The sequence below is a fragment of the Trichosurus vulpecula genome, chromosome 6 (assembly GCF_011100635.1).
Source record: "Trichosurus vulpecula isolate mTriVul1 chromosome 6, mTriVul1.pri, whole genome shotgun sequence".
Taxonomy (NCBI): domain Eukaryota; kingdom Metazoa; phylum Chordata; class Mammalia; order Diprotodontia; family Phalangeridae; genus Trichosurus; species Trichosurus vulpecula.
This window is the reverse complement of record NC_050578.1, coordinates 103,583,451-103,609,418: the sequence shown is the minus strand read 5'-3', so window position 1 is coordinate 103,609,418 and position 25,968 is coordinate 103,583,451. Positions and strand designations below refer to the sequence as shown.

At 36.8% G+C, this 25,968-nt stretch overlaps 1 protein-coding gene across 1 annotated transcript in view; it reads right to left on the bottom strand.

Annotated features, from left to right (window-relative positions):
• The window catches only part of LRBA (LPS responsive beige-like anchor protein), an 820,489-nt gene that overhangs the window by 190,591 nt on the left and 603,930 nt on the right, over window positions 1-25,968 (bottom strand). The window contains exons 42-43 of the mRNA XM_036763368.1: window positions 25,063-25,178; window positions 19,125-19,237 (exon numbers count right to left, since the gene is read on the bottom strand). Of these exons, the coding sequence (XP_036619263.1) occupies window positions 19,125-19,237; window positions 25,063-25,178 (229 nt within the window). The remainder of the gene's footprint in view (window positions 1-19,124; window positions 19,238-25,062; window positions 25,179-25,968) is intronic.

Genomic DNA, 25,968 nt, shown 5'->3' with positions numbered 1-25,968 from the left:
AATGGAAGGGATTGAATGAAGTGTTGACATTCTAATGGGAGAAAAGAGAAACATGTCCCTTAAGAAATTAACTATTTTCAAGGGTCATGAAAAGGGTTAAAAAAGACAAAGGATCTATGGGTAGTTTGGTTCTATTTTGAGGGTTTTAAAATGGAGGGTAAAGGATTAAAAAAAGGGATACAGGAAGGAAGAATAAGGAAAGTATTTGAGAAAATGAGTATAGAAACATTGAGGATTGGGTTTGGATTAGAAATATATAAAATTCAACTTGAAACGGTTGAGGAAAGGGAGGGGAGAGAGGTGACTTTAAAGGGGAGGAGTCAGGGAAGGAAGAGACACAAGCAAAACAAACTTCAATTTTGAGGGGGATATTAAAAGGAATGATAGGATATACAAGAACTAGGAATTGGGGTTTGGTTGAGGTGAAGGAAGAAAGGGCAGTGGAATGAGAGGAAACCACTTCAAGCATAGATAACTAGTGCCGATCATATTCTCTATCTTTTACCATCTTTCATTCCCCTAAAGGGGATAGCAGGAGTCCTCTCTGCGCCACACCCCGCCCCAACCCCACCCCTGCCCCGGCAGAATCATCATGCTGGCCAGGACTCTGTACACATACTCTGAAAACTGGCGGGCCTTCGAGGCCCTCATTGCTGCACAGTACAATGGGGCCCAGACCCACATGCTGTCCGCGCTTCCCCACTTCCACTTTGGTTAGACCAACGGCACCCCCGAATTCCTCCAAAAGTTTCCTGCAGGCAAAGTTGCTGTGATTGAGGGTGATGATGGGTTCTGTGTGTTTGAAAGCGATGGCATTACACATCATGTGAATAACGATGACTTTCGAGGCTCTAGTCCAGAAGCAGCTGCCCAGGTGATCCAAAGGGTGAGCTCTGCTGCGGCCAGTACCTGGGTGTTCCCCACTCTCGGAGTCAGTCATACACCAAAACAAACAGGCTCCAGATAATGCAAAGGAGGAGGAGGTGAGGCGGGTTCTGGGGCTGCTAGGTGCTCACCTGAAGACTCGGACTTTCCTGGGGGGGAGCGTGTGACTGGCTGACATCACAGTTGTGTGCACCCTCTTGTGGCTCTTCTATAAGCATGTCCTAGAGCCGTCGTTACTGGAGGCCTTTCCCAACACCAACTGCTGGTTCCTCACCTGCATCCACCAGCACAAGCTCTGGGTAGTGTTGGGTGAGGTGAAGCTCTGTGAGAAGATGGGGCAGTTGGATGCTAAAAAGTTTGCTGAGAGTCAGCCTAAGAAGGAGGCTCCAAAAAAGAAGAATTATAACCAATGGAATGAATCATGAGAAAGAAACAAAAAAAAAAAAAAAAAAGAGCAGCAAAAAGAAAAAAAGAGAGCAAATAGTTTGCCTCAGTCTGCATTCAGACTCCACAGTTCTTTCTCTGGATGTGCATAGCTTTTTCCATCATGAGTCCTTTGGAGCTGTCTTTGAGCCTTGTATTGCTGAGATGAGCCAAGTCTATTAAAGTTAGTCCTCACAGATACCGTGTGTCTGTAATTGTGTATAATGTTCTCCTGGTTCTGCTCCCCACACTCAGCATCAGATCACATAGGTCTTTCCAGGTTATTATGAAATCCATCTGCTCCTCATTTCTTATAGCACAATAATATTCCATTATATTCATATACCACAATTTGTTTAGCCACTCCCCAATTGATGGGCTTTCACTTGATTTCCAATTCTTTGCCACCACAAAAAGAGCTGCTAGAAGTATTTTTGTACATACAGGTCCATTTCCCACTTGTGTAATCTCTTTGGGATATAGCCCTAGAAGTGACATTGAAGTGTCTCACTTCCATTAAAGTCATCCTCTAATGGCTAATTTTAGTAAGAAACTGACCCTGACTTCTTGAAGCTAATGTTTGTGGCACATAAATTCTGTCAGGTCCAATGCCAAGTTGGAAATGTTTGGAGTGCGGGTTTACTGAGTCACCATAGGTTTGTGATTTGAGGAGCAGTCTAGTTAAGCACTGACAGACTGATCAACAGTTTATCTCCATGCAGGGTCACAGAATTATAGATTTAGAACTAAGAGGAATTTTAGAGGTCATCTACTCCAAGACCTTTTTTGAAGAGGAGGAAGCTGAAGCCTCAAGAAGTGATGAGACTTGCCCAAGATCAAACTGGTTGTAAGTAGCATTTCCCAAATTTGAACCCATGTCTTTTGACTCCAAGTCTAGTGCTTTTTCCATTGCACCACACTGGGTCATGAATTTTTTGGTCACAATAGCTCCTGAAGACCATCTATTATGCCAGAAGGATTGTGATATATTACAGAAAGGAGTACCCACATTGAATGAAACCAGAGATGTTTAAAGTATTAAAGTATATAATGTAGAAATAAATATGTTTAACATGATTCTACATGTATAACCTATATCAGACTGCTTGCTGTCTTGGGGAGGGAGGAGGAAAGGGAAGAAAGGGGAAAAATCTAGAATTCAAACTTTTACAAAAATTGAAAAAATAAAATACTATTAAGCACAAAAATACTGAAGTCTAATATCAAGGTCAAAGGTTATTCAGGAAGTCTACACAAGCAATTAGCTATTTTATTAAAATCATTTAAAATATTGCATTTAACATTTTACGGTTAGAGAATGCTTTCCAAACACCTCACTGTATCATCAAAATCAAGTATTCTTATCTTTATTTTACTGGAATGAAAACTAAAGCTCTGAGTTTTGCCAAAGTCACATAGCCAGTAAGTGTCAGAACTACCTTCAACGTGATGCTACTTAAACTTGGAATGATATAACCTGGGTTGACTACAGTCAAAACCACTCCTTATTTTAAATTTGTTTTAGGAATGGATAAAGAAATGACCTAACACAATCAGTTCCTTGAGGCAAGGAAATGCTTAATATGGAGAATGACAATCTAAATCAGTGGTGTCAACCAGCCCTGGCTACCAAGTGTAGCCTGAACAAGATTAAAATGTAATTGGGAGATATTTAACAAAATAAATAAAAATGCAATAAAATATAGATAACATTACATTTTAAAATTAACTCAAAATGTGGCTCTCAGGGATCCTTATGTATAGATAAGTACCCTTCCCCCTACTCCTTTCAATGTGAGTTTGACATCTAGATAACTCTCAAGAATGTAAATGAATTCTGCAAAGGCCTAGATGGGTTGGTCTACTATACATCTACTGCTCCAGTTGGAATATTACTTGGAAATTGTAAGGTGAAGGGGGAAGAAGAGTGGGACTGAAGCACCCAGCTTCTTGCTATAAATGGGAGGAAGGCAATTTCGGAAGGACCTAGCCTGAGAAATAAAAGAGAATCAAAAGATGTAGGCATTGTACCTAGTAGACAGCAGCAAGAGATTCAAGAAAGAAAAGTCAGAAAACTAAAGAGGAAACAAGACCCAGTAACCAGTACACTTATTTGTAGAATCAAGATTAATGCCTATTGTTATCTATTTTTTTCCACGTGTATATGTGTGCATGTGTGCGTACGCTCTCATTAAGAATTTGAAGTCTAAGGGTTAAAATCCAATCTTTTCTACATACTACTTATGAAGCCTTACACAAATCACCCCTACAGGACTCAATTTTCTCATTTGTAAAATGAGGGGGGAGAGATTCGATCAATCCACAAGAATTTATTAAGCACCTAATATGTGGCAGGAATTGTGCTAAGCGCTGGAGATAAAAGCACAAAAAAGTGAAGCAATACCCACTTGCAGGGAACTTACACTTGTCTCTGCTCCCTTTTAAGGTTAAATTCCTTAAGAAAGCATTTTATAATCACCTCCCCCCCATCCCCCTGCCCGTTCCTCTCCTCTCTTCATCCTCTAAACTCTGGAGTCTGGCTTCCTACTTCATCTTTCAATTGAAACTGTTCTCTCCAAAGTTACCAATGGACACTTAATTGCCAGATAGATTTCTCTTCCCTCTTACCTCTATAGCTTTTAACACTTAATTATTCTCTCCTCCTGGAGAGCCAGTTGTTAAACATTTATGAGCATATCACTTCCTAAAACATATAGAATTTTATGGATGTAAAGAAGTTTTGAAATCAATTACTCTACTTTTCTCAATGTAAAGATGAAGAATCTGAGCTGCAGAAAGGTTAAGTGACTTGCCCAAGATGATACAACCAATTAGTGGCAAAACTAGTCAGTCAACAACCATTTATTAAGCACTTACTCTTACATGCCAGGTCCTGTAATGTGTTCAGGTACAAAGAAAGGGAAAAAACAGTCCCTGCTTTCAAGGAACTCCCATTTTAATGCCAGGATTGTAATCTAAACTCCTAATTTCCCATTCTACTGAGGATCATAAGATTAAATTAAACTAAATTAAGTATTTAAGTTAAACACTATTAAGTTAAATATCAACTACATGCCAGGCAATTTATTAGGCAATGGTGATACAAAAAAAAAAAAACAAAAATAAAACAGTCTTGACCTCAAGGAACTTTTGGTGCCTTGGGGGAAAACAACAGGGAAACACATAAGTAAATACAACATATACAAAATAAAGATGAAGTAAATTTTTGAAAGCATTATATTTAACACTTGAAGTGATAAGGAAAGATCTCTTGTGGAAGGTGGCACTGAACTGAGCCTTAGAGAAAGCCAAGGATTTTGAGTCAGTAATGAAGGAAAAGAGCATTCTAGGCACAGGGCCAGCTTGTGCAAAGGTACAATATGGGAAGTGTAGCATTGTGTACTAGAGTGCATGAAAGGAGGTGGCATGAATTCATTTAGCAAGACAGAATGAGCCAGACTACGAATGATTTTAATTTAAATGGCATTCTGTAACATAAGAGCTAGAAAGGATCTTAAGGATAATTGAGTCCAACTTCCTCTATGGTGTGTGCCACAGAGTGTAACAATACCTCGCTAAAACTGTGGCAAAGATATGACTAAGCCACACTTGCAGGAAGCTAGGTAGAACTACTGAGGCAGACAGGTGGTGATATGGGGTCATCTCCCTCTAATTAATAGTCAGGCTCTAACTGATGATGTGAGGGAGCTGGCTTCTCTAACCTGATGTAACCCTGGCTCTGTTCAGGGTGCTGCCATCAGGGATCAAAAGAGTGCCTCTGCCGATGGAATATAGAAGACACAGGAAGCGACATTCAATCACCATGAGGCTTCCCTCATTGTTTTGCTTGAATGACTCTGAGTAACAGCAGATCAAATGGCCTGGTCCAGGACACCCTCGTTTTACAAATCAGAGAACAAAAACTCCAAGAGGAAGTAGGAGACTAAATAAGAAGGAAAATAGAACCCAGGTCTCCTAACTAGAAATTCAGTGTTATTTCTAGAGAAGTTTACCACAAAGAAGGCAGAATAAATGTGATGGGAACAGGCAAAAACATCATAGCAAGCACAGATACAATCTTAAATACTAAAGTAATTTATATTGCAACCTGCTGAAGCTGAGATATTATCACAGCCAAGAGAGAACAAAGAGAATCATCTAAAAAGTTAGAATTTTAGTATAAAATGCAGGGGACTTATATTCTCACCAAATATTTTGTAGGAGTTTCTGACTCATATTCCTTCCCTTTTTGATTTTCTGCAATTCAATCTGGGCAGTTTTCTATAACTAATGTATTATTACAAATAAATTTTTCTGCACTGAGTTTGGTCCCACATTGTTCCAATATGATTTTAATTCTACCAATGGCTGCTTCTCAGTACTATTGCTTTTTACAGAAGCATTATGTTAAGGATCAACAACCTTTCAAAAGTAGAACATAGAAGATGATGATTCAATGTTTGGAAATGCTAAAGATGTATTATCTTAACATCTGTCAGGTACTTCAGTTTCAGAAATTAGGTAGCAGTATGCAGGAATTGGGCAAGGGCACTCATGCAAATTCCAGTAATTAGAAATTCATTGGACTTAAGAGGCCCCCCCCCCTTTTAAAATGCTAATTCTTTAGGCCAACTTGAAATAACTCATACTTTGCTGTGAATTACTTTAATCAGATAATCAAAAGCAGACCTACACAAAAGAATTTGAAACAATTTTACTGGGGAGAGTGATAAAGACAAGAGACTAGTAATTTTGAAGAAAGAGGCATTTAAAGGCAAGGCAGACCTAGGCAGAGCTCAACAGTGAAGACCTAGGAAAACAAAAGAGTAGGAAAGGGGCTGAAAATTAAGGGCCAGAGAGCTGCATAAAACAAAACCTGAGAAAATATTGGAAAGCGAGGGGAGAGAAAATGACTATGCTTACTTTACAATTCTACTGATGACCCTGGCATATTCCCGAAAACCATCTCACAGTGACATCTACAATGTGTGAAAGCAGGAGATGTGAAGCAAACTTTATATATATTGGCATCAGTGATTTTAAATAAGGCTTGCTGCCTTAAATAGAGGCTATGTAGATTCTTTGGGAGCCAAGATGGCGGCTGGTAAGTAGGAACTAGTGTGAGCTCTGTACGGAGTCCCTCCAAAAACCTATAAAAAATGGTTCTGAACCAATTCTAGAAGAGCAGAACCCACAAAACAGCAGAGGGAAGCAGGGCTCCAGCCCAGGACAGCCTGGATGGTCTCTGGGTGAGGTCTATACCACACGGAGCTGGGAGCTGGGAGCTGGGAACGGAGTGGAGCAGAACCCAGCCTGAACGGCGTGGACCATCCAGACCAGAAGCTGGGCGGAGGGGGCCCTAGTGCCCTGAATCAGTGAGCTGCGGCAGTTACCAGACTCCTTAACCCACAAACACCAAAGACTGCAGAGAAGGTTAGTGGGAAAAGCTGCGGGAGTAGAAGGAGTTCGCGGTTTGGATTCCAGCCCCGGGGGCAGCAGAGGTGGGGCAGCTACAGCTGTTGTTACTTCCGGCTCCAGGCCCACCTGGTGGGAGGAATTAAGTGGCAGATCAGAGCTGGAGTGTTCAGCCTGCTGAAGATCTAAGCCCAGTCCGGGTTGGGGGTTGGGGAAGGAGCAGTGCTGGTGTGGCAGAGCTGGCACCTCCCCCCCAAACGTGGAACATAGAACTCTCTAGTCTACAAGCAGTTATACCCCACTGAAAAACTAAAGGTCAAGTTAGTTGGCTGGGAATATGGCCAGGCAGCGAAAACGCACCGAGATTCAGTCTCAGACTTTGCATTCTTTCTTTGCTGACAAAGAAGACCAAAACATACAGCCTAAAGAAGTCAATAAAGTGCAAGAGCCTACACCAACAGCCTCCAAGAAAAACATGAACTGGTCCCAGGCCATGGAAGAGCTCAAAAAGGATTTGGAAAAGCAAGTTAGAGAAGTAGAGGAAAAATTGGGAAGAGAAATGAGAAGGACGCGAGAAAACCATGAAAAACAAGTCAATGACTTGCTAAAGGAGACCCAAAAAAATACCAAAAAATACACTGAAGAAAACAACACCATAAAAAGCAGACTAAATCAAATGTCAAAAGAGCTCCAAAAAGCCAATGAGGAGAAGAATGCCTTGAAAGGCAGAATTAGCCAAATGGAAAAGGAGGTCCAAAAGACCACTGAAGAAAATGCTACCTTCAAAATTAGATTGGAGCAAGTGGAAGCTAGTGATTTTATGAGAAATCAAGATATTATAAAACAGAACCAAAGGAATGAAAAACTGGAAGACAATGTGAAATACCTCACTGGAAAAACCACTGACCTGGAAAATAGATCCAGGAGAGATAATTTAAAAATTATTGGACTACCTGAAAGCCATGATCAAAAAAAGAGCCTAGATATCATCTTTCAAGAAATTATCAAGGAGAACTGCCCTGATATTCTAGAGCCACAGGGCAAAATAGAAATTGAAAGAATCCACCGATCACCTCCTCAAATAGATCCCAAAAAGAAATCTCCTAGGAATATTGTCGCCAAATTCCAGAGCTCCCAGATCAAGGAGAAAATACTGCAAGCAGCCAGAAAGAAACAATTTGCGTATTGTGGAAACCCAATCAGAATAACCCAAGATCTGGCAGCCTCTACATTAAGAGATCGAAGGGCTTGGAATACGATATTCCGGAGGTCAATGGAGCTAGGATTAAAACCAAGAATCACCTACCCAGCAAAACTGAGTATCATGCTCCAAGGCAAAATATGGACTTTCAATAAAATAGAGGACTTTCAAGCTTTCTCAGTGAAAAGACCAGAACTGAATAGAAAATTTGACTTTCAAACACAAGAATCAAGAGAAGCATGAAAAGGTAATCAAGAAAAAGAACAAGAAAAAGAAATTGCAAGGGACTTACTAAAGGTGAACTGTTTTGTTGACATTCCTACATGGAAAGATGATGTGTATGATTCATGAGACCTCAGTATTAGGGTAGCTGAAGGGAATATGCATACATATATGTTTATGTATATATATGGGTGAATGTGTATGTATGTATATATCTATGTGTGTGTGTATATATCTATATATCTATATATATGTATATGGAGAGAGAGAGAGAGAGACAGAGAGAGAGAGAGAGAGAGAGAGGGAGAGAGAGGGAGGGAGAGCAGACACAGCGTGAGTTGAAGATGAAGGGAAGATATCTAAAAGAAATAAAATCAAATTAAGGGATGAGAGAGGAACATACTGTGAGAGGGGGATAAGGAGAGATAGAATGGGATGGATTATCTCCCATAAAGGTGGCAAGAGGAAGCACTTCTGTGGGAGGAGGGGAGAGGGCAGATGAGGGGGGAATGAGTGAACTTTGCTCTCATCAGATTTGGCCTAAGGAGGGAATATCATACATACCCAATTGGGAATCTTACCCCACAGGAAAGAAGAGGGAAGAAGATAAAAATAAATGGGGGGGATGATGGAGGGGAGGGCAGATGGGGGTAGAGGTAGTCAAAAAACAAACACTTTCAAAAGGGGACAGGGTCAAGGGAGAAAATTCAATAAAGGGGGATGGGTTGGGAAGGAGCAAAATGTAGTTAGTCTTTCACAACATGAGTATTGTGGAAGGGTTATACATAATGATACACATGTGGCCTATTTTGAATTGCTTGACTTCTTAGGGAGGGTGGGTGGGAAGGGAAGAGGGGAGAGAATTTAGAACTCAAAGTTTTAAAAACAGATGTCCAAAAACAAACAAAAATGTTTTTGCATGCAACAAGAAAATAAGATACACAGGCAATGGGGCGTAAAAATTTATCTTGCCCTACAAGAAAGGAAGGGAAAAGGGGATGGGAGGGGAGTGGGGTGACAGAGGGGAGCGCTGACTGGGGAACAGGGCAACCAGAATATACGCCATCTTGGAGTGGGGGGGTGGGTAGAAATGGGGAGAAAATTTGTAATCCAAACTCTTGTGAAAGTCAATGCTGAAAACTAAATATGTTAAATAAATTTAAAAATATTCCTGAAAAAAAATATAGAGGCTATGTACAAATTAAAGGTGCAATCAATCAATAAACATTGACTGCTATGCGCCAGGCACTGCACAAAGTGCTAGGAGGATAAAAAGAGGCAAAAGACAGTCCCTGTTCTAAAGAAGCTTACAATCTAATAGAGAGATAACATGCAAAGAAATATATACAAAGCAAGCTACATATATGTGTGTGTACATATATACCTATACATGTGTGTATATATACATACATGTGCATGTGTATAGAATACATATACATATATATACAGAGAGAGAGAATAATTAACAGAGAGAAGGCGCTAGAACTAAGAGTGGCTGGAAAAAGCTTCTTGGAGGAGATAGGATTTTAGCTGAAACTTGAAGGAAGCCAGGGAAGTCAGCAAACAGATGATGAGGAAGAGTATTTTAGACATGGGGGAAAGCCAGAAAAAATGCCCAGAGCCAAGAGATGAGTGTCTAAATGATGGAACAACAAAGAAGGCCAGTCTTACTGGATAGCAGTGTATGTGACAGAGAGTCCAGTGTAAGAAGACTGGAAAAGTAGTAGGGGCTAGGTTATGAAAGTCTATGAGTGCCAAACAGGGGAGGCTGTATTTGCTCCTGGAGGTCACAGGGCACCACAGAGTTCATTGAGTGAGGCATGGAATGGAGGTGGGGAATTTGGATCTGTGCTTTAGGAAAATCACTTTGGTAGATGGAGGGTGGTCTCCAGTGGGCAGAGACTTGAGGCAGGCAGACCCATCTGTAAGCTATTACAGTACTTCAGGTGTGAGGTGATGAGAGCTTCCACCAAAATGGTGGCAGTGTCAAAGGAGAAAAGAGGTCTTATTCAAGAGATACTGCAGAGGTGAAATTGACAGGCCTTGGCAACAGCTTACATATAAGGAAGGGAAAGGGAGAGACTGTGAGAAGTCCAGGATCACTCCTAGGTTGTGGACCTGAGGGACTAAGAGGAGGGTGCTGCCCTCTACAATAACAGGGAAGGTAGGAGGAGGGCAAGGTTTAGAAACTTTAGGGGAAAAGATAATGAGTTCTGTTTTGAGCATACGGAGTTTAAGATGTCTACTGGACATCCAGTATTAGATGTCTGAAAGGTAGAGGGAGATGGCAACTTAACTGGTTTTTTATTTCCTAGAAGCCAGGTATACTGGGAGATATAAGACCACAGGATTTAAAACTTAAATTAAACTTACTTCATCTACTCCAACTCTCTCATTTTAGTGAAAAAAGATTATTATAAAGGACTGAAGAGCAGCAAATTGGCAGCAGAAAATGATGACCCTAAAGGACAATAGTTTTGTCCTTTAGGACAAACAGAGTTTCCAAGAAAAAAATTTTTTTTGATAAAATTTTGGTCAAACAGAACCTGGACATGGTTCAGTCTAGCCTAAAATGAGCACCAGAAACCACTCAAATTTTAAGAGCCTTCCTGCTCTACTATCCCATGGTTCTTGTGTTCCAACAGAAAACAAGGATAATAAAGAAAAATATTCTCCTCCTTCAGAGATCCCTGCAGGTTACATACTGACTTAGAAAACCATAAATTAACATTATGTATGCTGCATTTTTATTTATCCTGTTAAACATATCCAAATCACTTTTAATCTGGTTTCCAGGACAGCAGAGTAGACTGGATCCCAAGGATCATTCTAGGATAGAAGAGGATGATTTAGGGTTAAGGGGAATGTGATGAGTAAAAATTTGAAGATAAAGTTAGATGATAGTGCCCCCAAAATGGTTTGGTCAATGGTGACAATACATATTATGAATTGATAAAACAGAGTTGCCAGACTATTTGTTGTTATCTGAGGAAGATAACTTTCCATTAAGCACCAACTTGAAGAGCTTCATCTATTTACTGAATCTTGTCTACAAACCACCCTACACTGACTAGGAGTACAGCAGAGGTGAAAAATACATACTCATATAAACTGGTAAATAAAACCATAAATCACTTTAATTCTATGCCATCATTAGGCTAAATGCCTGGAGAAACTCTCTGGAGAGGTGAGGAAGGTAGAAGCACAAAGGATAAGAAGGGGTGAATGGGGATTTGCAGCTTGCTAGTAAAGAAAATAGCACTAAAAAGAGAACATACCATCATCTAAGTTCACTGCTTGATTTCTTTTCTAATTCATGTACACAGGGAACAGGGACAGCCAACTAAAGCTTTTACTAAATTTGTGTATGTTAACTCTTATCTAAGAAGTGAAAGGGCTCATTCATGTCTAGAAGAACATATATATATGTATATGTACATGTGTGTATATATATGCACATATATACACACACACACATATACACATATATCTGTGGGTGGGTGGGGGTGGGGGATAAGGGTATATGATTAATATGTATCTATAGATATGTTGATAGATATTATACACATACGTTTGTTTTCTTTTTTCCTAAAGAAGCAATACAAATAAATACCCTGGGAAGGTTCATTAAAAAAAAAAAACTATTTAGAGTGCAAGCAACTATTCTGTTTCTGTGGTAGTAGCTCCTTTATCTAAATGACAAGTATAACAAACAGGCTGATCAGCATTTTTATCCAACCTTGGCTCTTAGGGCATTTTGTCATATGCTGTATAAAGCTGAAATGGTTTGGCACTTATCTTCACATACTCTAGATTTTATTTAATATTGCCAGGGAAAAAATTCCATCAGAGCCACTGAGGCTTTCAGAGCTAACAAATGCATACTTTTCTTTTTCAAATAACAGAACAGATTTAAATCTCTTGCAAACACTGTCTCTCTCAAGTGGTCTTAAACGTGTATGCACTGTACCATTTCATTTTAGTATCTAGAGAATAAGAAAAGTACTCCATTTTACTTATTTTGCCTTTTAGATTCTAAATCATCTCAAATATATTGGGCTTAGCAGTAAAACCTTTCTGGTTCTGTATTATCCAGCTGTAGTGGGTGATACATAATTTTACTTTGTATTTTATCTGAATTTGCTAAATTCATGTAAGTTGGTAAATATAAGCTGAACAATGCTTTAATTACATGCCATCATGGGGCTAAATGCTAGACTAGGAGTAAGCACTGAAAGGGTCTTTTAATGGTGAAAAACCAATAAATGTTTTCCAAGCAATTGTGAAAATGATAAGCTATGAATAGGTGGAGTGTTGATATACCAAAATCTGCTCATTTGCTAAGAAGCCTATCTGTCTCTACGTGGACCATATCCAAATTCAGAGAACTAATTAAAGTCACTCAGATTCTACCAACCTGTCAATGTACTTTGAAATGTACTATTACCTCTGACTTTGGATAAAAATAAATAATACAAAACCCATTAGAAACTACTTGCAAGCAATTTAGATTTTGAAAAGCAAAGAAATGTGGAAGAACTAGTTCCCACTTAGGGAAACATTTTTTTTAAATTTTGCTTAACACAAGCTATAGTTAATAATAGTAAAGGCACTAATAATACACACATGATAGGTAATAAAATACCAATAATTAAAGTAATATCATAAATGGCAATATAAGAGAAATAGATTAAACATTTGGTGGTTAAAAATAAAATTGGTCATTTTCTTAGGTGGTTATTTGTTCTTTCCATATAGATTTACGTGTTTATATGATGAAGCTGCTGTGTTATGGTCCTTCAAGGGATCAGGCAGTTATATAACTGTATCTATAGAGAGATAAAAATATATATTCATAATTTAGGGATTCAAACAGAATTTTCTCAGGTTAAATTAATTTTGAAAATGATTTACAATGTTGGGATGAATTGTACCTAGTATAAATCCCCCAAACTAGTGGATGCTTAATAAATACTGTCTATCCAATTTTTCCCCCATTCTCTTCTCTGTGGAATCAACCAAGAATTAAATTCTTAACATGCAGAGGATCATCAATTTGGAGCTATAAAGTGTTAGGCTAGAATGTGTTAGCATACAGCTTGAGCTACTTCTCAAACTAATGCAAAAGATTCAGGTGATGATCATCAAAAGCCATTTGAAATGATCAGTCTTGTACTCTGTCTTCTTGTTAAATCTTTCTAAAATATGGGGAAAAATTCTGAATGCCTAGATTGATAAGGTTCTGGTTACATTAAAAAAAACCTCAACAAACTACAGCATACAAGGCAATATATCTATTTTATTATATTTACAGGTTAGCACAGTACCTCCGGCACTTAGCAAAGTGCCTGGCACATAGAAGGTATTTAATAAATATTTACTGATTGATTGATTGGAGGTTCTTGATTTTCATGGTCAGTTTGAGAGAAAGTAAGAGGTACATAGTGTAAAGTACATACATACACTAAAAAGTATACACATGTACAAACTGTGAAGTTGGTCTTGAAGACGGAAAGAATTCACTCTACCCCAAGAATCTAGAGAGAAAGAAGGAGGTAGTAGAAACTCTTTGTCCATTTAAATTCAAGTGAGATTTGTTCTAATTCCCTGATATAGCAAACCCACTGAAAATTCACCAAATCCCATTTATTGCTTCTTTGTGTACAAGAGCTTTTTTGACCATTCATAGTTTAAAAAAAAAACTCTCATAATTCAAATGCTACTCTACATCATGGAATTCCTATTTTAATTTGCTTTTTCAAATGTGAACAGAAGCATTTATAAAATAGATTCTTTTGCTGTCATTCAGCCATTTTTTAGTCATGTGTAACTCTTCATAACCCCATTTAGGGTTTTCTTGGCAAAGATACTGGTGTGCTTTGCCATTTCCTTCCCCAGTTCATTTTATAGATGAGGAAACTGAGGCAAACAGGCTTAAGTAACTTGCCCAGGGTCACCCAGCTAGTAAGTGTCTGAGGCCAGATGGAGGAGGACCTTCCTGACTCCAGGCCATCACTCTTATCCACTGCCCCAAAATAAATTCTAATCACTCCTAATTGAGCTCTGACTGACAGTAAATAGCATTCTCTAGGTTCAACAAAGAAATCAAATGCAATTTCATACTACAGAAGAGGAAATATATGAAAGGCTAAAAAGTTATTTTTGCTCCAAACAACAGAACATTATATTATTATATTCAGTTATATTAACTGAAAAGTATACCTGGATATACATAAAAAATGTACAAGGCAACGTGCTATACTGAATTTGTGAAAAAGGATTTATGAAGTCATTAATATGGCTGCTCTTTCTAGTGACACAGACCACAATCTGTCAGGCCTGACCATCTTGTGCAAATTTTGTCTAAGTCTTCACCACAGAGGATAGACCCAACATACTGAAGGTCTTACTTGACTTCTCTTACCATCACAATAATGCCAATATCACACTCAGGCTGTTCATCTGTCCTTTACCTATAAGGAGCCCATTATTTTTTCCATCATAAATCTGTCATGACATCTTACTATTTGTTCTTCAAAGTTCCTCAGGTGACCTAGGTTAGAATCCTAGCTATGCCACAGTGTGAGCTCAAATCACTAAACCTCTCTGAGACTGAGTTTCCTTATTTATAAATTAGGATTTAGACCAGATGATATCTGAGGTCACTTACATCAGTAAATCTTTGATTCTTTGTTACAATCTGCTCCTATCCCCCATATGCTCATCACAGTGCCTGGCACATAGTAGGTACTTAATAAATGCTTGTTGGTTGCTTGATACTTTTATTCAGTGACCACGGGATGACAATAAATTTCAATTTTGTAGTGACCATTGTGTCCAATGTCTGAGACATACAATACCAGAAGGTTACTAGGATTAAAATGATGAACTTTTGTTTCTGGGAGAAGTTTGGGGTTATTAAAAGAGCTGTGAAATTTTCTGAAAGCAATCCAGCCGACTATTTTGTCCATTTGCACTATCTGTCACGGATGTACATACTGATAGATAAGGTCTATGGGTTATCTAGCCAAATACATATCATAATATGGGAAATTAGTTAGAAAATTCTCATATCTATTTCAGAAATTTTCTAGGGATCAACATCAAGCTTATTGTTCTGTAGTTCCTACAAATTATTCCTTCCCCCTTTTGAAAACTCAGTAGCAGCCTTATACAGCGAAAAGAACACTAAACATGGAGTCAGGGTGTACTGAGATTTGAAACCACAGTCCAATACTTACTGGCTATCTTTGGGCATACCATATAACCACTCAGTTCTCTTGGAAAAGCAAGCACATCATAGGTTCTCAATAAATTAGTGAATCATGTGAAAATACATATTTTTAATTCAAACAGGTTATTTAGGGTTTTAGAAACTCAAATAAAAGCTGCTATTACTAACATTATTATAAATTGATATTACATATGTATTTGTATACATATGTATACAAAACAATTTAAAACATTACAAGGAACGAGAAAAATATATTGTTGTATCTATGTAGCAGAAGTGGAAAAAGGTAAAGATTAATCAGTTTTTGAAAATATCCTACTGAAATTAATATATAGTATACTAAATAGCATATACATACAAATCAGAAAATCAGATCTGTGGTTTCCTAAGATGAAAAGATAATCAGAAGATTTTTCAATTCCCCTCGTAGCTGGATACTCTCAAATAATTTTTATGTAAATACTCTGCCAGAGTAGCTCCTCTATCACCCTTAAATCCAATTAATCAAATGTAGACAAAAACAGACCAAGAAAAAGGCTCATATTCTGGTATGAAAACAGGTAGATTATGCAAATTAAAGAAAATAATATTTGTAAATAATAAGTAGTATTCACTTCTAAACATAATCAGGGTAGGTAGATAATAAACACTTATGTTTGAGGAGGATTACTGACTGGCAGTGAGCTGCTGGTATATGTCAGGATTATTCATCAGACTGACAGTAATATTAACCACAATCCATTTCAGTTGCTTCAGTTTATCATTTTCTGACTAATGTTAAAAAACAACGTCATTGAAGGCTGTTTAAATTAAGTGTGGGGTTAACCTATGTGTTAGTGTTTAAAAACTGATATTACTAACAGAAAACCAAATTTATTTATATATCAAAAGGACTCTCACTGTTAATAGATGTAAATTTTTTTAAAATAAAATATGCTCTTATAAGCTCCTAAAATAGATTTTCTATATAGGTATGGCAATAATAAAAACAAAATAAAAATCATGTAATAATCTATCATATGTACCACAGCAGTTTGCGTGTGTGTGTGTGTGTGTATAAATAAACCTTCCGGTTTGTTGATCAGGAGATTTAGTATTAAGTTTGAATAAAGAGGAAGATATTTGCAAAGTTTAATTGGATATACAATACTGTGCCAACAGTAACTAAGAAATAGAAAATTTCCCCTCACTGACCATTTCAACCTCAGGTTTATATCAGGTAAAGTTTGGTTTATTTCACAGGACTTTAAATGTAGTGATTTCTTTTATAGCCAGGCAGGAAAAAAAAATACCCAATGTCAACATGTAAAATACAAAGCATAAATTATTTTCTTAAAAATTTGTCAGAAAAAACTAACAAAGAAACAAATCGGTAATTTATGGTATCATTTTACATCTCTTTGAATTTGTACTTTATTACTTTAGGATCCATTTTGTATTGTGATCTCTTATTACCTTCCATTAAGATAATTTAATACAAAAGGCATCATTCCGTATTTTGCATTTACAAGCCAGATAGAAAGAAAATTCAAAGTCAATCCTATATCAACTAGTGTAAGTATAAGCAGTTATTGAACATTTAAAAAATGTTCCTTTAGTCAGTGACATCTAGATGTTATACTGATTTCTGTTGTATCTGCTAAAGAGCACACGAAAAGGACTGGCATTCATCAGAAACAGTACTTAAAATTTAAGAGATAAAGAAGTGTTGTCTGATCAACCACAGTTAAAAGCCGGTAGCCAATTCTAAGACAAGATGCATGTTAGACTTTCATTAAAAGTGTAAGAGAGAATGTGCTTGCTTATTAAGATGCACACTTATTTTAAAAGGGAAAAGCTAGAATAATAAATGAAATCAAAGTACCTATTTCTGCCATGAAAATTTTTTTTAAGAGAAATGAACACCAAAATAAACCACTGCCTAAAGTACAATCAGATATAATACAATCTTGGTCATTCAGATCTGTTCAGATGTTTCTGTTCAGCCCTATTTAGAGTATATCAAGTCAACAGAAGTTGCTAGTGAGATACGAATGGTCAGATGCTCTAACACTTTGGCACTGGTATACATAAGCAAATGAGTCCACAGTCCTTGGGACTTGAGTCAGAATTTAAAACCTAGTTTTTAAAAAGATGCCACTAGGATAATTCTCTAATATTTTATACTAGAAGATAAAGATGAAGAGATCATAGGAAGTCTTATTTTACTGACACTCCCCCTTTCTTTACAATCTATGAGTATATTCACTCAACAGTGTTCTTCACGCACTAGGTAAACTGCTCTCAGACTACAATTCAGCAGACATAGATAAGCTGCATTATCAGAAAAATGGATGAGACACCACCATGGGGGTAACCGATACATCTGTGTCATTCTAAACTCAAAGACGAGGCACACCTGGAATTTCATCAGAAAGGATGTCAGGAGTGGCAGATACACAACTTCCTCATTTCTCTTCCCACATTCTAATAGTATTAAGTCAAATAAACACAGAAAGGGAGAAATACAAAATCCTCGAATAATGACTCTTACAGAAATTCATTCCTATATGACTGGGACTGGAGGTTTAGAAAATTAAACAGAATCTAAGTTCAAGTTTTCATTAATAATTGTTACTATTTATATAGCACTTTGAAGTTTGCCAAACACTTTACATATCTTACCACATTTGATCCTCACAACAACACTGTGACATATGTGCTATTCTTGTAATACCCATCTGTAAATCTATGCATTCGACCCCAGGTTCACACAGCTGTCTGAGGTGGTATTCCAAGTCAGGTTTTCCCAACTCCAAGCCTAGCATTCTTCCACTACATCAACTAGCTCCCCAACCCTTACCGATTTATGGTCTGATCTTAGACAACTACATTATTTTCTACTTAGCATCTTCTGCCTGTAAGGTGTTCATCTATTAGAACAGAAGTAACATAAGCATTTATATGGTGCTGATCACTTTAAAAGCCCTTTCGTATCTACTCTCTCATTAACAACTGGGATCATGGTCTACCCTGGAAATACGTTAAGGTAAAGTATCATTACTGCTATTTTATTGACAAATAAACTGAGGCTCAATAGTAATCTCAAGTTCAAAAAGCCTGTAAATGGCAAGTTCAGTGTTTTTTTTTGATTCTGTCATATTACCTATCAAGTAATTATTAACCTAAGTATAAAAAAAGACAAAGATACAAATACACAAATACATCTTATATCAATCTCAAATTTAGATATAAGAAAGATATATAGACACACCTGGGAAGCTGTGCAATGGATGAAATGGTGCACTGGATAGAGTGCTGGACCTGAAGTCAGGAAGACTCATGCTCCTGAGTTCAAATCTGCTCTCAGATGCTTAATGGCTGTGTGACCCTGGGTAAGTCACTTGACCCTGTCTGCCTCAGTTCTTCATTTGATCTGGAGATCAAAATGATCTGGAGAAGGAAATGGCAAACCACTCCAGTATCTTTGCCAAGAAAACCCAAAACAGGGTCACAAAGATATGGCCATGACTACCACAACTCAACAACAACAAATGCACCACATAGATGTGTATGTGTGTGTATGTGTATACACATACACACAGCTACATATCTATAGCTTATATGTCCGTAGATAGATATATACAAATTCATATATAATCCCATATTTATCTATACGTATTTAGATCTATGATAAATATTCCTGTATCTATCATATATCTCTATTTAAGATAAAAGATATAAATCATAAGAATGAAAAGTCACCTTGGACAAATCCCTGAAGTTGCTTGGCAATGTAAGATCCAGCTCTTCTGATTCATAGTTAGTTAACACCCAGGGGAATACAGGATACTGATTTAAGTCATTGTAGGTACGTCCTGGTAAAAGAAAAGAAAACTCTTTATTTACAAAGGGATAGGAGAGACAGCGAAGACAGAGAAACAATTCACAGCACTGCTGACTAACTGCCTTGCCCTCCTGTAGACATTACTACACATCCTGAAGGATTATAACACCCATCGCTTCTTTTTTTTCCCCCAAGCTTCAGTCATTTGCACGAGTGATTTAGCTTCTCCAGAACTTCAGTTTCCTCAAATGTCAATTACAGAGTTGGACTCCAAAGTCTCTAAATTCTTTTCTAACTCTAAAATTCTGTGATTTCATGATGAGGATACATTTCATACTTACTACTTTACCAATATTAAACAATACCAAATAGACTTTTCACATATTATGGATTATATAACAAAACCTATTCATTAGCTAAATAAAACAATTAAAGCTTTTTAATCACTCTAATTATGGTTCAAGTTAATAAACTCCTGTGTTACATTATGCTAATTCAAACAACTTCACTAATTCAGTCTAAATATCTCCCCCCTCAAAGCACTGCATGATCCCATTTTCCTCCCTTTTTATGTAAAGCTGCTCTGTGCCTACATATTGAAGTACAAATTTAGAATTATAAAAATTTCCAAAGGGGAAAAAGGCCTTTGAAATGATCCAGAGTAATACCTTCTAAATGAGAAATCCAAGGCCAATACAGGGCAATTGATCAGCCAGGACGGACTATGGCTAATTAGTGGCAGAGACATGACTAGAAATGATTCACTACATGGGCCATGTGAACATAGGCTTTTGGTCTATTTTAATGTATCTAACTTTGAATCTGATCATTAGGTTTAGGAACTGTTATGCAGTAGTGGATGGACGGGACTGGTAACACACAGGAGGAACCCACGATGTTCATGAGTGACACTGATGCTGAAATACTTCTATTAGACAAGGGTAATACAAATAATTTTGCAACTACATGCATGTTAACCATGATTTTTCAACCTTCTTATCCAAAAAATGCTTTATCAAAGTAATTAACAAGGGGGAAAATTAACTTCTCCATGTTTCATCTTTTATTTTTCCTTCTTTTCACCCATTACAGAAGGTAATAATGAACGAACTGGCCAAAAGAAAAGCGTTAAGAGGAAGGAAGAAGACAGGCAAATGGTCTGAACAATTCATAATGTATGATCAATCTATAAATGAATATGCCATGTACACAAAAATATATTCCTGAAAAAGTCCTTGAAGCTTAAAACTTGTATAAAATATTTAATACTTGTTTCCCTAAGATGCCTATTTGATGTAATCAACAAATTTCTTTAGCAATACTTTGAAGAAACAATTAAGATCATGGTGGTTTTTGGGGGGGAAATCTGCCACAATTGCTTCAGAACCTTTATCACAATGTAACAAATCTCCCTAGAAGGAATCATAACAGACCATTTGGCCTAGGTCTCTAAACTCAAAGTAGGGAAAACCACCCGAAGGTCATAAACATTTGCCAATAATTTGATAAACATGAATTAAATGCTTATTATTTGCAAACACTATGTTTGGTGCTTGAGATAAAAAGATTAAAAAGAAACAATCCTTACCCTAAAATTTAGCTTACATTCTATTGGACATATACAATGCATACAGAGCTAAATGGATACAAAGTATATTTATATGATAATTTCAAGGGGAGATAGAACCTGACCCATGTCTTAAAGGAAGCCAGGGATTCCAAGAGGAAGTGGTTAAAAGGGAGTGCACTCCTGAGACGGGGGCCCATATGCAGAGGAAGGTGAAATGTCAGATATGGGTAACTATTGGTCCAAATAGCTTCAGTGTAGATTGACTCTGTTTAGTAAAAGGGCAATTGTGAGATACAATTTCTTTCATACATAAACTTGTTTTCAGAAAGCCTTCCATTCACTTCTTGCCTCCCATAAGCACAAGCAAATAAATAATAAATAAGCCAACATTATACTACACTTGTCATGTGCCTTGTCTCATCCGATCCATGTGCTACATGAATAGGTGCTACTGTTATTCTCATCTTACAGATGAGGAAACTGAGGCAAACAAAGGTAAAGTGACTTGCCCAGGGTCACATAGCTAGTAAGTGTCTGCGGCTGGATTTAAGCTCGGGTGTTGCTGACTCCAGGAACAGTGCTCTATCTGCCCAAGTACTTAATGTGTGTGTGTTCAGTACTGCCAGGAAAGGGAAAGACAAAGCGATTTCTGCTCATAAAGGCCTACGCTGGATGATTCCCAGACCTTGTATACAGCCACTCCAACCTTTATAGGTTTTACACACAATGGAATATAATATATGCATTCCTTTCATCAACACAGTCGATTCACAGCTTAGCCCATGGATTCTTTTTTTTCTACTTTGCTCTTCATCTTTTTGTTCTGTTATCACCTTTGTTTTTAATTTTAATCTTGTTTTTGGTCTTATTTATAATACATCAAACATTTCCAAATATATCCCTTCCCCTATCCCTTACATAAAAAAAGATTAAAAAAGAAATATTCGGCAAAACTAACCAACTCATCAACCACATCTGTAAGCACACGCAGTATTCCATACTCATGGTGGGTGATCAAAGTAGCACAGTGGATTGAGTGCCAGACTTCTAATCAGAAAGATATGAGTTCAAATCTTTTAATTGTGGGACTTAGGGCAAGTCACTGAACCTCTCTCTGAATCAGTTTCTTACTATATAAAATGGTAATGCCAGCAGCTAGCTCAAAGGGTTGTTGTGTGGATCAAATGAAATAATAAAAGTAAAAGAATTTGAAAAGCTTAAATCACTATATAAATCAAAGTTATTACTACCCCATCTTATTCAATGAAGGTGGGATGGAAAAGTTCATTTTTTCCCCCTCTAATAAAGGTTCAACCTTGCTCAAAATAATTTACAAAGTGGTTTTTTTTTGTTCTTTCTGCATAGAATATTGTAGTCACTGTGTATATAGTGTCTTCCTGTTTCTATTTCACTCTGTCAATTTATGTCTTCATGTGCTTCTCTGATTTCTTCATATTCATTGTTTCTTAAAGTACATTATTATTCTGTTGTTCTTACAGTATGTTATTTCTTCATAGTGTGTTATTATTCATATACTATCATTTGCTTGGTTATTTCACAAATAATGGGCAACTACTTTATTTTCAGCTTTTTATTACTAAAAAGTACTGCTACAAATACCTTGGTGTACATGGGACCTTTCTGTCTCTGCATGTGCTTGTGGTATAGGCCTAGCAGTGAGATATCTGTCAAAACGTATAGACATTTTTATCACTTTGAAGAGATAATTTCTAGATTGTTTTTCAGAACGGTAGGATCAATTCACAGCTCTGTCATCACCATATTTGGGCCTATCTGTCCATGGTCTGTCCAACACTATTTCCATCTTGTTATCTTAGTGGAGGTGAAGGAAACCCTCAAAGTTGTTTTGATTTGTACTTCTCGTACTATTAGTTATATGTGATTGCCAATAATTTTCATTTCTTTAGAAAACCGTTTTTGTTTATATCCTTTCACCACTTATTCACTAGGGAATGGCTCTTGGTATTTATATTTACATATATTTATATATATATATGTGTTTTAATTTTCTATATATCTTAAATATCAGACCCTTAGCAGAAAATAGGACATTCAAAGATTTTTCTCCCAGTCAAATGTCCCTTAACTTTGGTCCATTGATCTCTTTATTTATGTGTTCATGAATGTTTGTGTGTGTGTGTTTGTAAACCTTAAAGAGACATGTAAGTGCTATTATTTTATTTTTGCTGTTATTGTTGTTCTTGTCCACAGAATTACTTTTCAGTGTTAAAAAAATGATCTATTTTCTTTTGTGATCCCTATGCCTCTTTAGTTTAGGATTTTTTCTCTCAGCAGTAAATAATAAAAAAATACTCTAACTTATTGTTATAATTTTCTCTATTAAACATTAATCCACTTCGAGCTTATTATCATTTCTCATATAAGAGATAATGATTTAATCCCAACTTCTGCAAAACCACTTTCCAATTTCCCTAGAAGTTCTTGTCAAATACAGAGTTCTTCTTCAAGTAGTTCATGTTCTTGACTATTGCAAATATTGGGGTATGGGAATTTTATAGTTTCTGATGCTCATTTATGTAGTCCAGTCCATTAATCTACTTTTCTGTATTTAAACCAATACTAAGTAGTTTCGATGATTATTGCTTTACTATAATGAAGTATGGAAGAGTTATGCTTTCTTCATTCCTACTTATTTTCATTATTTCTTTTGAGATTCTAGATCTTCTGTTCCTCTGAATGAATTTTGATATTATATCATCTAGCTCTATCAGTACTCCCTTAACAGTTTCATTTTTATACCATGAAACCTGTAAATTAATTTAGGTGGCATTAGCATTTTCCTTGATATGTAATCACATTTTTTCTATTTTTTTTCCATTCAAGTTCTTAAAAGTTTTTTGGTATCTTATAGAGATGCCTTGCTCAAAAATTTGTTGTAATTGTTGTTACTTTTAGGAAAAAAATATATAAATTCTAAACAAGGAATTTAAGAAACTCCACAATATGGTTCTGACCTACCTTTCCATATTTTTTTCACATTACTCCACTAAATTCAAAATTTCTCTTTGCATTCACTAAGCTAGATACCATTCTCTACTTCATCTCTTCTTTTCAAAGACCTTACCTTTACTATTTACCTTTAAGGATCAGCTCAGGTGCCAACTCCTCTATGTAGGTTTCCTAAGACCCTCTAATAAGAATGTTGATACCTCATCTCAGTAGAATATAAGCCCTTGAGGGCAAGGTCAGTGCAATTTTTTTCTTTGGTTCCCCAGAACTAATACAATCACTTGCACAAAGTTAACATTTGACATATATGTATATGTATATATGTGTGTATATATGTGTATATGGGCAGCTAGGTGGCGCAGTGGATAGAGCACCAGGCCTGGAGTCAGGAGGACCTGAGTTCAAATCTGTACTCAGATATTTACTAGCTGGGTGACCCTGGGCAAGTCACCTAATCCTATTTGCCTTAATTTGCCTTAGTTTCCTTACCTGTAGAATGTAAAATAAGCTGCAGAAGGAAATGGCAAACCACTCCAAAGTTTTTGCCAAGAAAACCCCAAATGAGGTCACAAAGAGTCAGACACAAGCAAAAAAATTGAACAACAATACATATATATATGTATATATATATATATACATATATATACTATACTTTAAAAATTATTGACATCTTTTGTTATTAAATCATTTTTATTTCCAAAAATACTTTTCCCCCCGCTCATACAAAGAATAAAAAGATGCCCCCCCCCAAGCAGTTATTTCTGTTCTGTGGTAAAAAGTGTTTATTGTATAAATATTTTGTTACTTAGTTCTTGTAACCTTCCTTAGTAACCCTTTCCAAACTCATAATGTCTTGTCACCCAACCAAGAAAAAGGAGACTGAAAGAACTTAGTGCAGGTAGAAATGGAAGTATCTTTGCCCACAAGAAAATGCAGATAGCAGGTAAATTAAGTTTTTAGGTTCTCTTCAGGGAAATTAAAAGTATTCAAGGTTCAACCTTCAAGAAAAGCAGGAAGAAAAAAACAACAGACTGGACCATTCTTGGAAAGCTTAACCAAGCTATGGGAAGATATGAGATGAGATGGAGCCAGAAGGTCAGAGGGGCCAGATTTGACTGTATGATTTCCTCAGTATCTGTGACATCTGTTTGTATTGGCCACATATTTCTCTTCCCTTCTTTTTTGACCTATTATAGCTGTGCTGCAATGAGCTGGCAATATCATTGCTCAAAATAACCAAGGCCACTCTTAGCAGTCTAGTACTGTGAACAAATCAATGTGTAGGTCTGCATTACCTGCCACGGTGTTGAGAAACATCAAATATTCAAAATTAGAAATCTCCCGGTGCTGCCATCGTTGAGTCATACTGGAAGCTTTGAAAATTTGACGTGGATTTGCTAATGAAATACGCCTACAAAAAAAAAGTTAGAATCCACCTTAATAAGACCATCTGCCAAAATAGCTCAATTTGTTTACCACTCTGATTTTGAATTTTTTTTAAATGTCCTAAGTCTAGTTAATACTAATACCAACAATAAAAAGGTTAAACAAATAATTAGAGGACAGGTGCTTTAATGTGTTCTGTAAAATGTCACTTAAAAAAATACAATTAAGATGCTTAGTTTTACATAATGAAGTCATTTTCATGTCCTAACCAGAAATACACACTGACAATGTTTTTCTGGTGTTGATACCATGAATTTTATTAAATTACAACTCAGTATAACAGATGTGTTCATATGTCTTTATCAATTTAGGTCAACCTCTGAGAGAAAAAAAATTGTCTCTTTAGTTTATTATTTATATGTAGCAATGGTAATTCAATACCTGGAGCACAGAGGTCATTATAAAATGATAATTTCTGTATCTCTAGTGCATTGAGATGAGAGAAACTGCTGAGGGGAAGACTGAAGGCTTACTAAGCATTCAGCATGTTCATCTAACTTCACAGTTTGTAAGAGCCAGAAGGTACCAAAGAGATCACCTAATCCAAAACCCTCATTTTCCAGATGAGGACCTGGAAATTCAGTAAATTGAAATGACTTTCAAGGCCACACAGCAGAGCTAGAGGTAAAGCCCATGTTTCCCAATTTCTAATCTGGCATTCCACTGCATCATACATATTGTCTCTTCTTTCAACATTCAGAAACAAGCTCAGAGAACCTGGAGTGTAGTAATGAAAGTAGTGTTTAAGCAAGTTT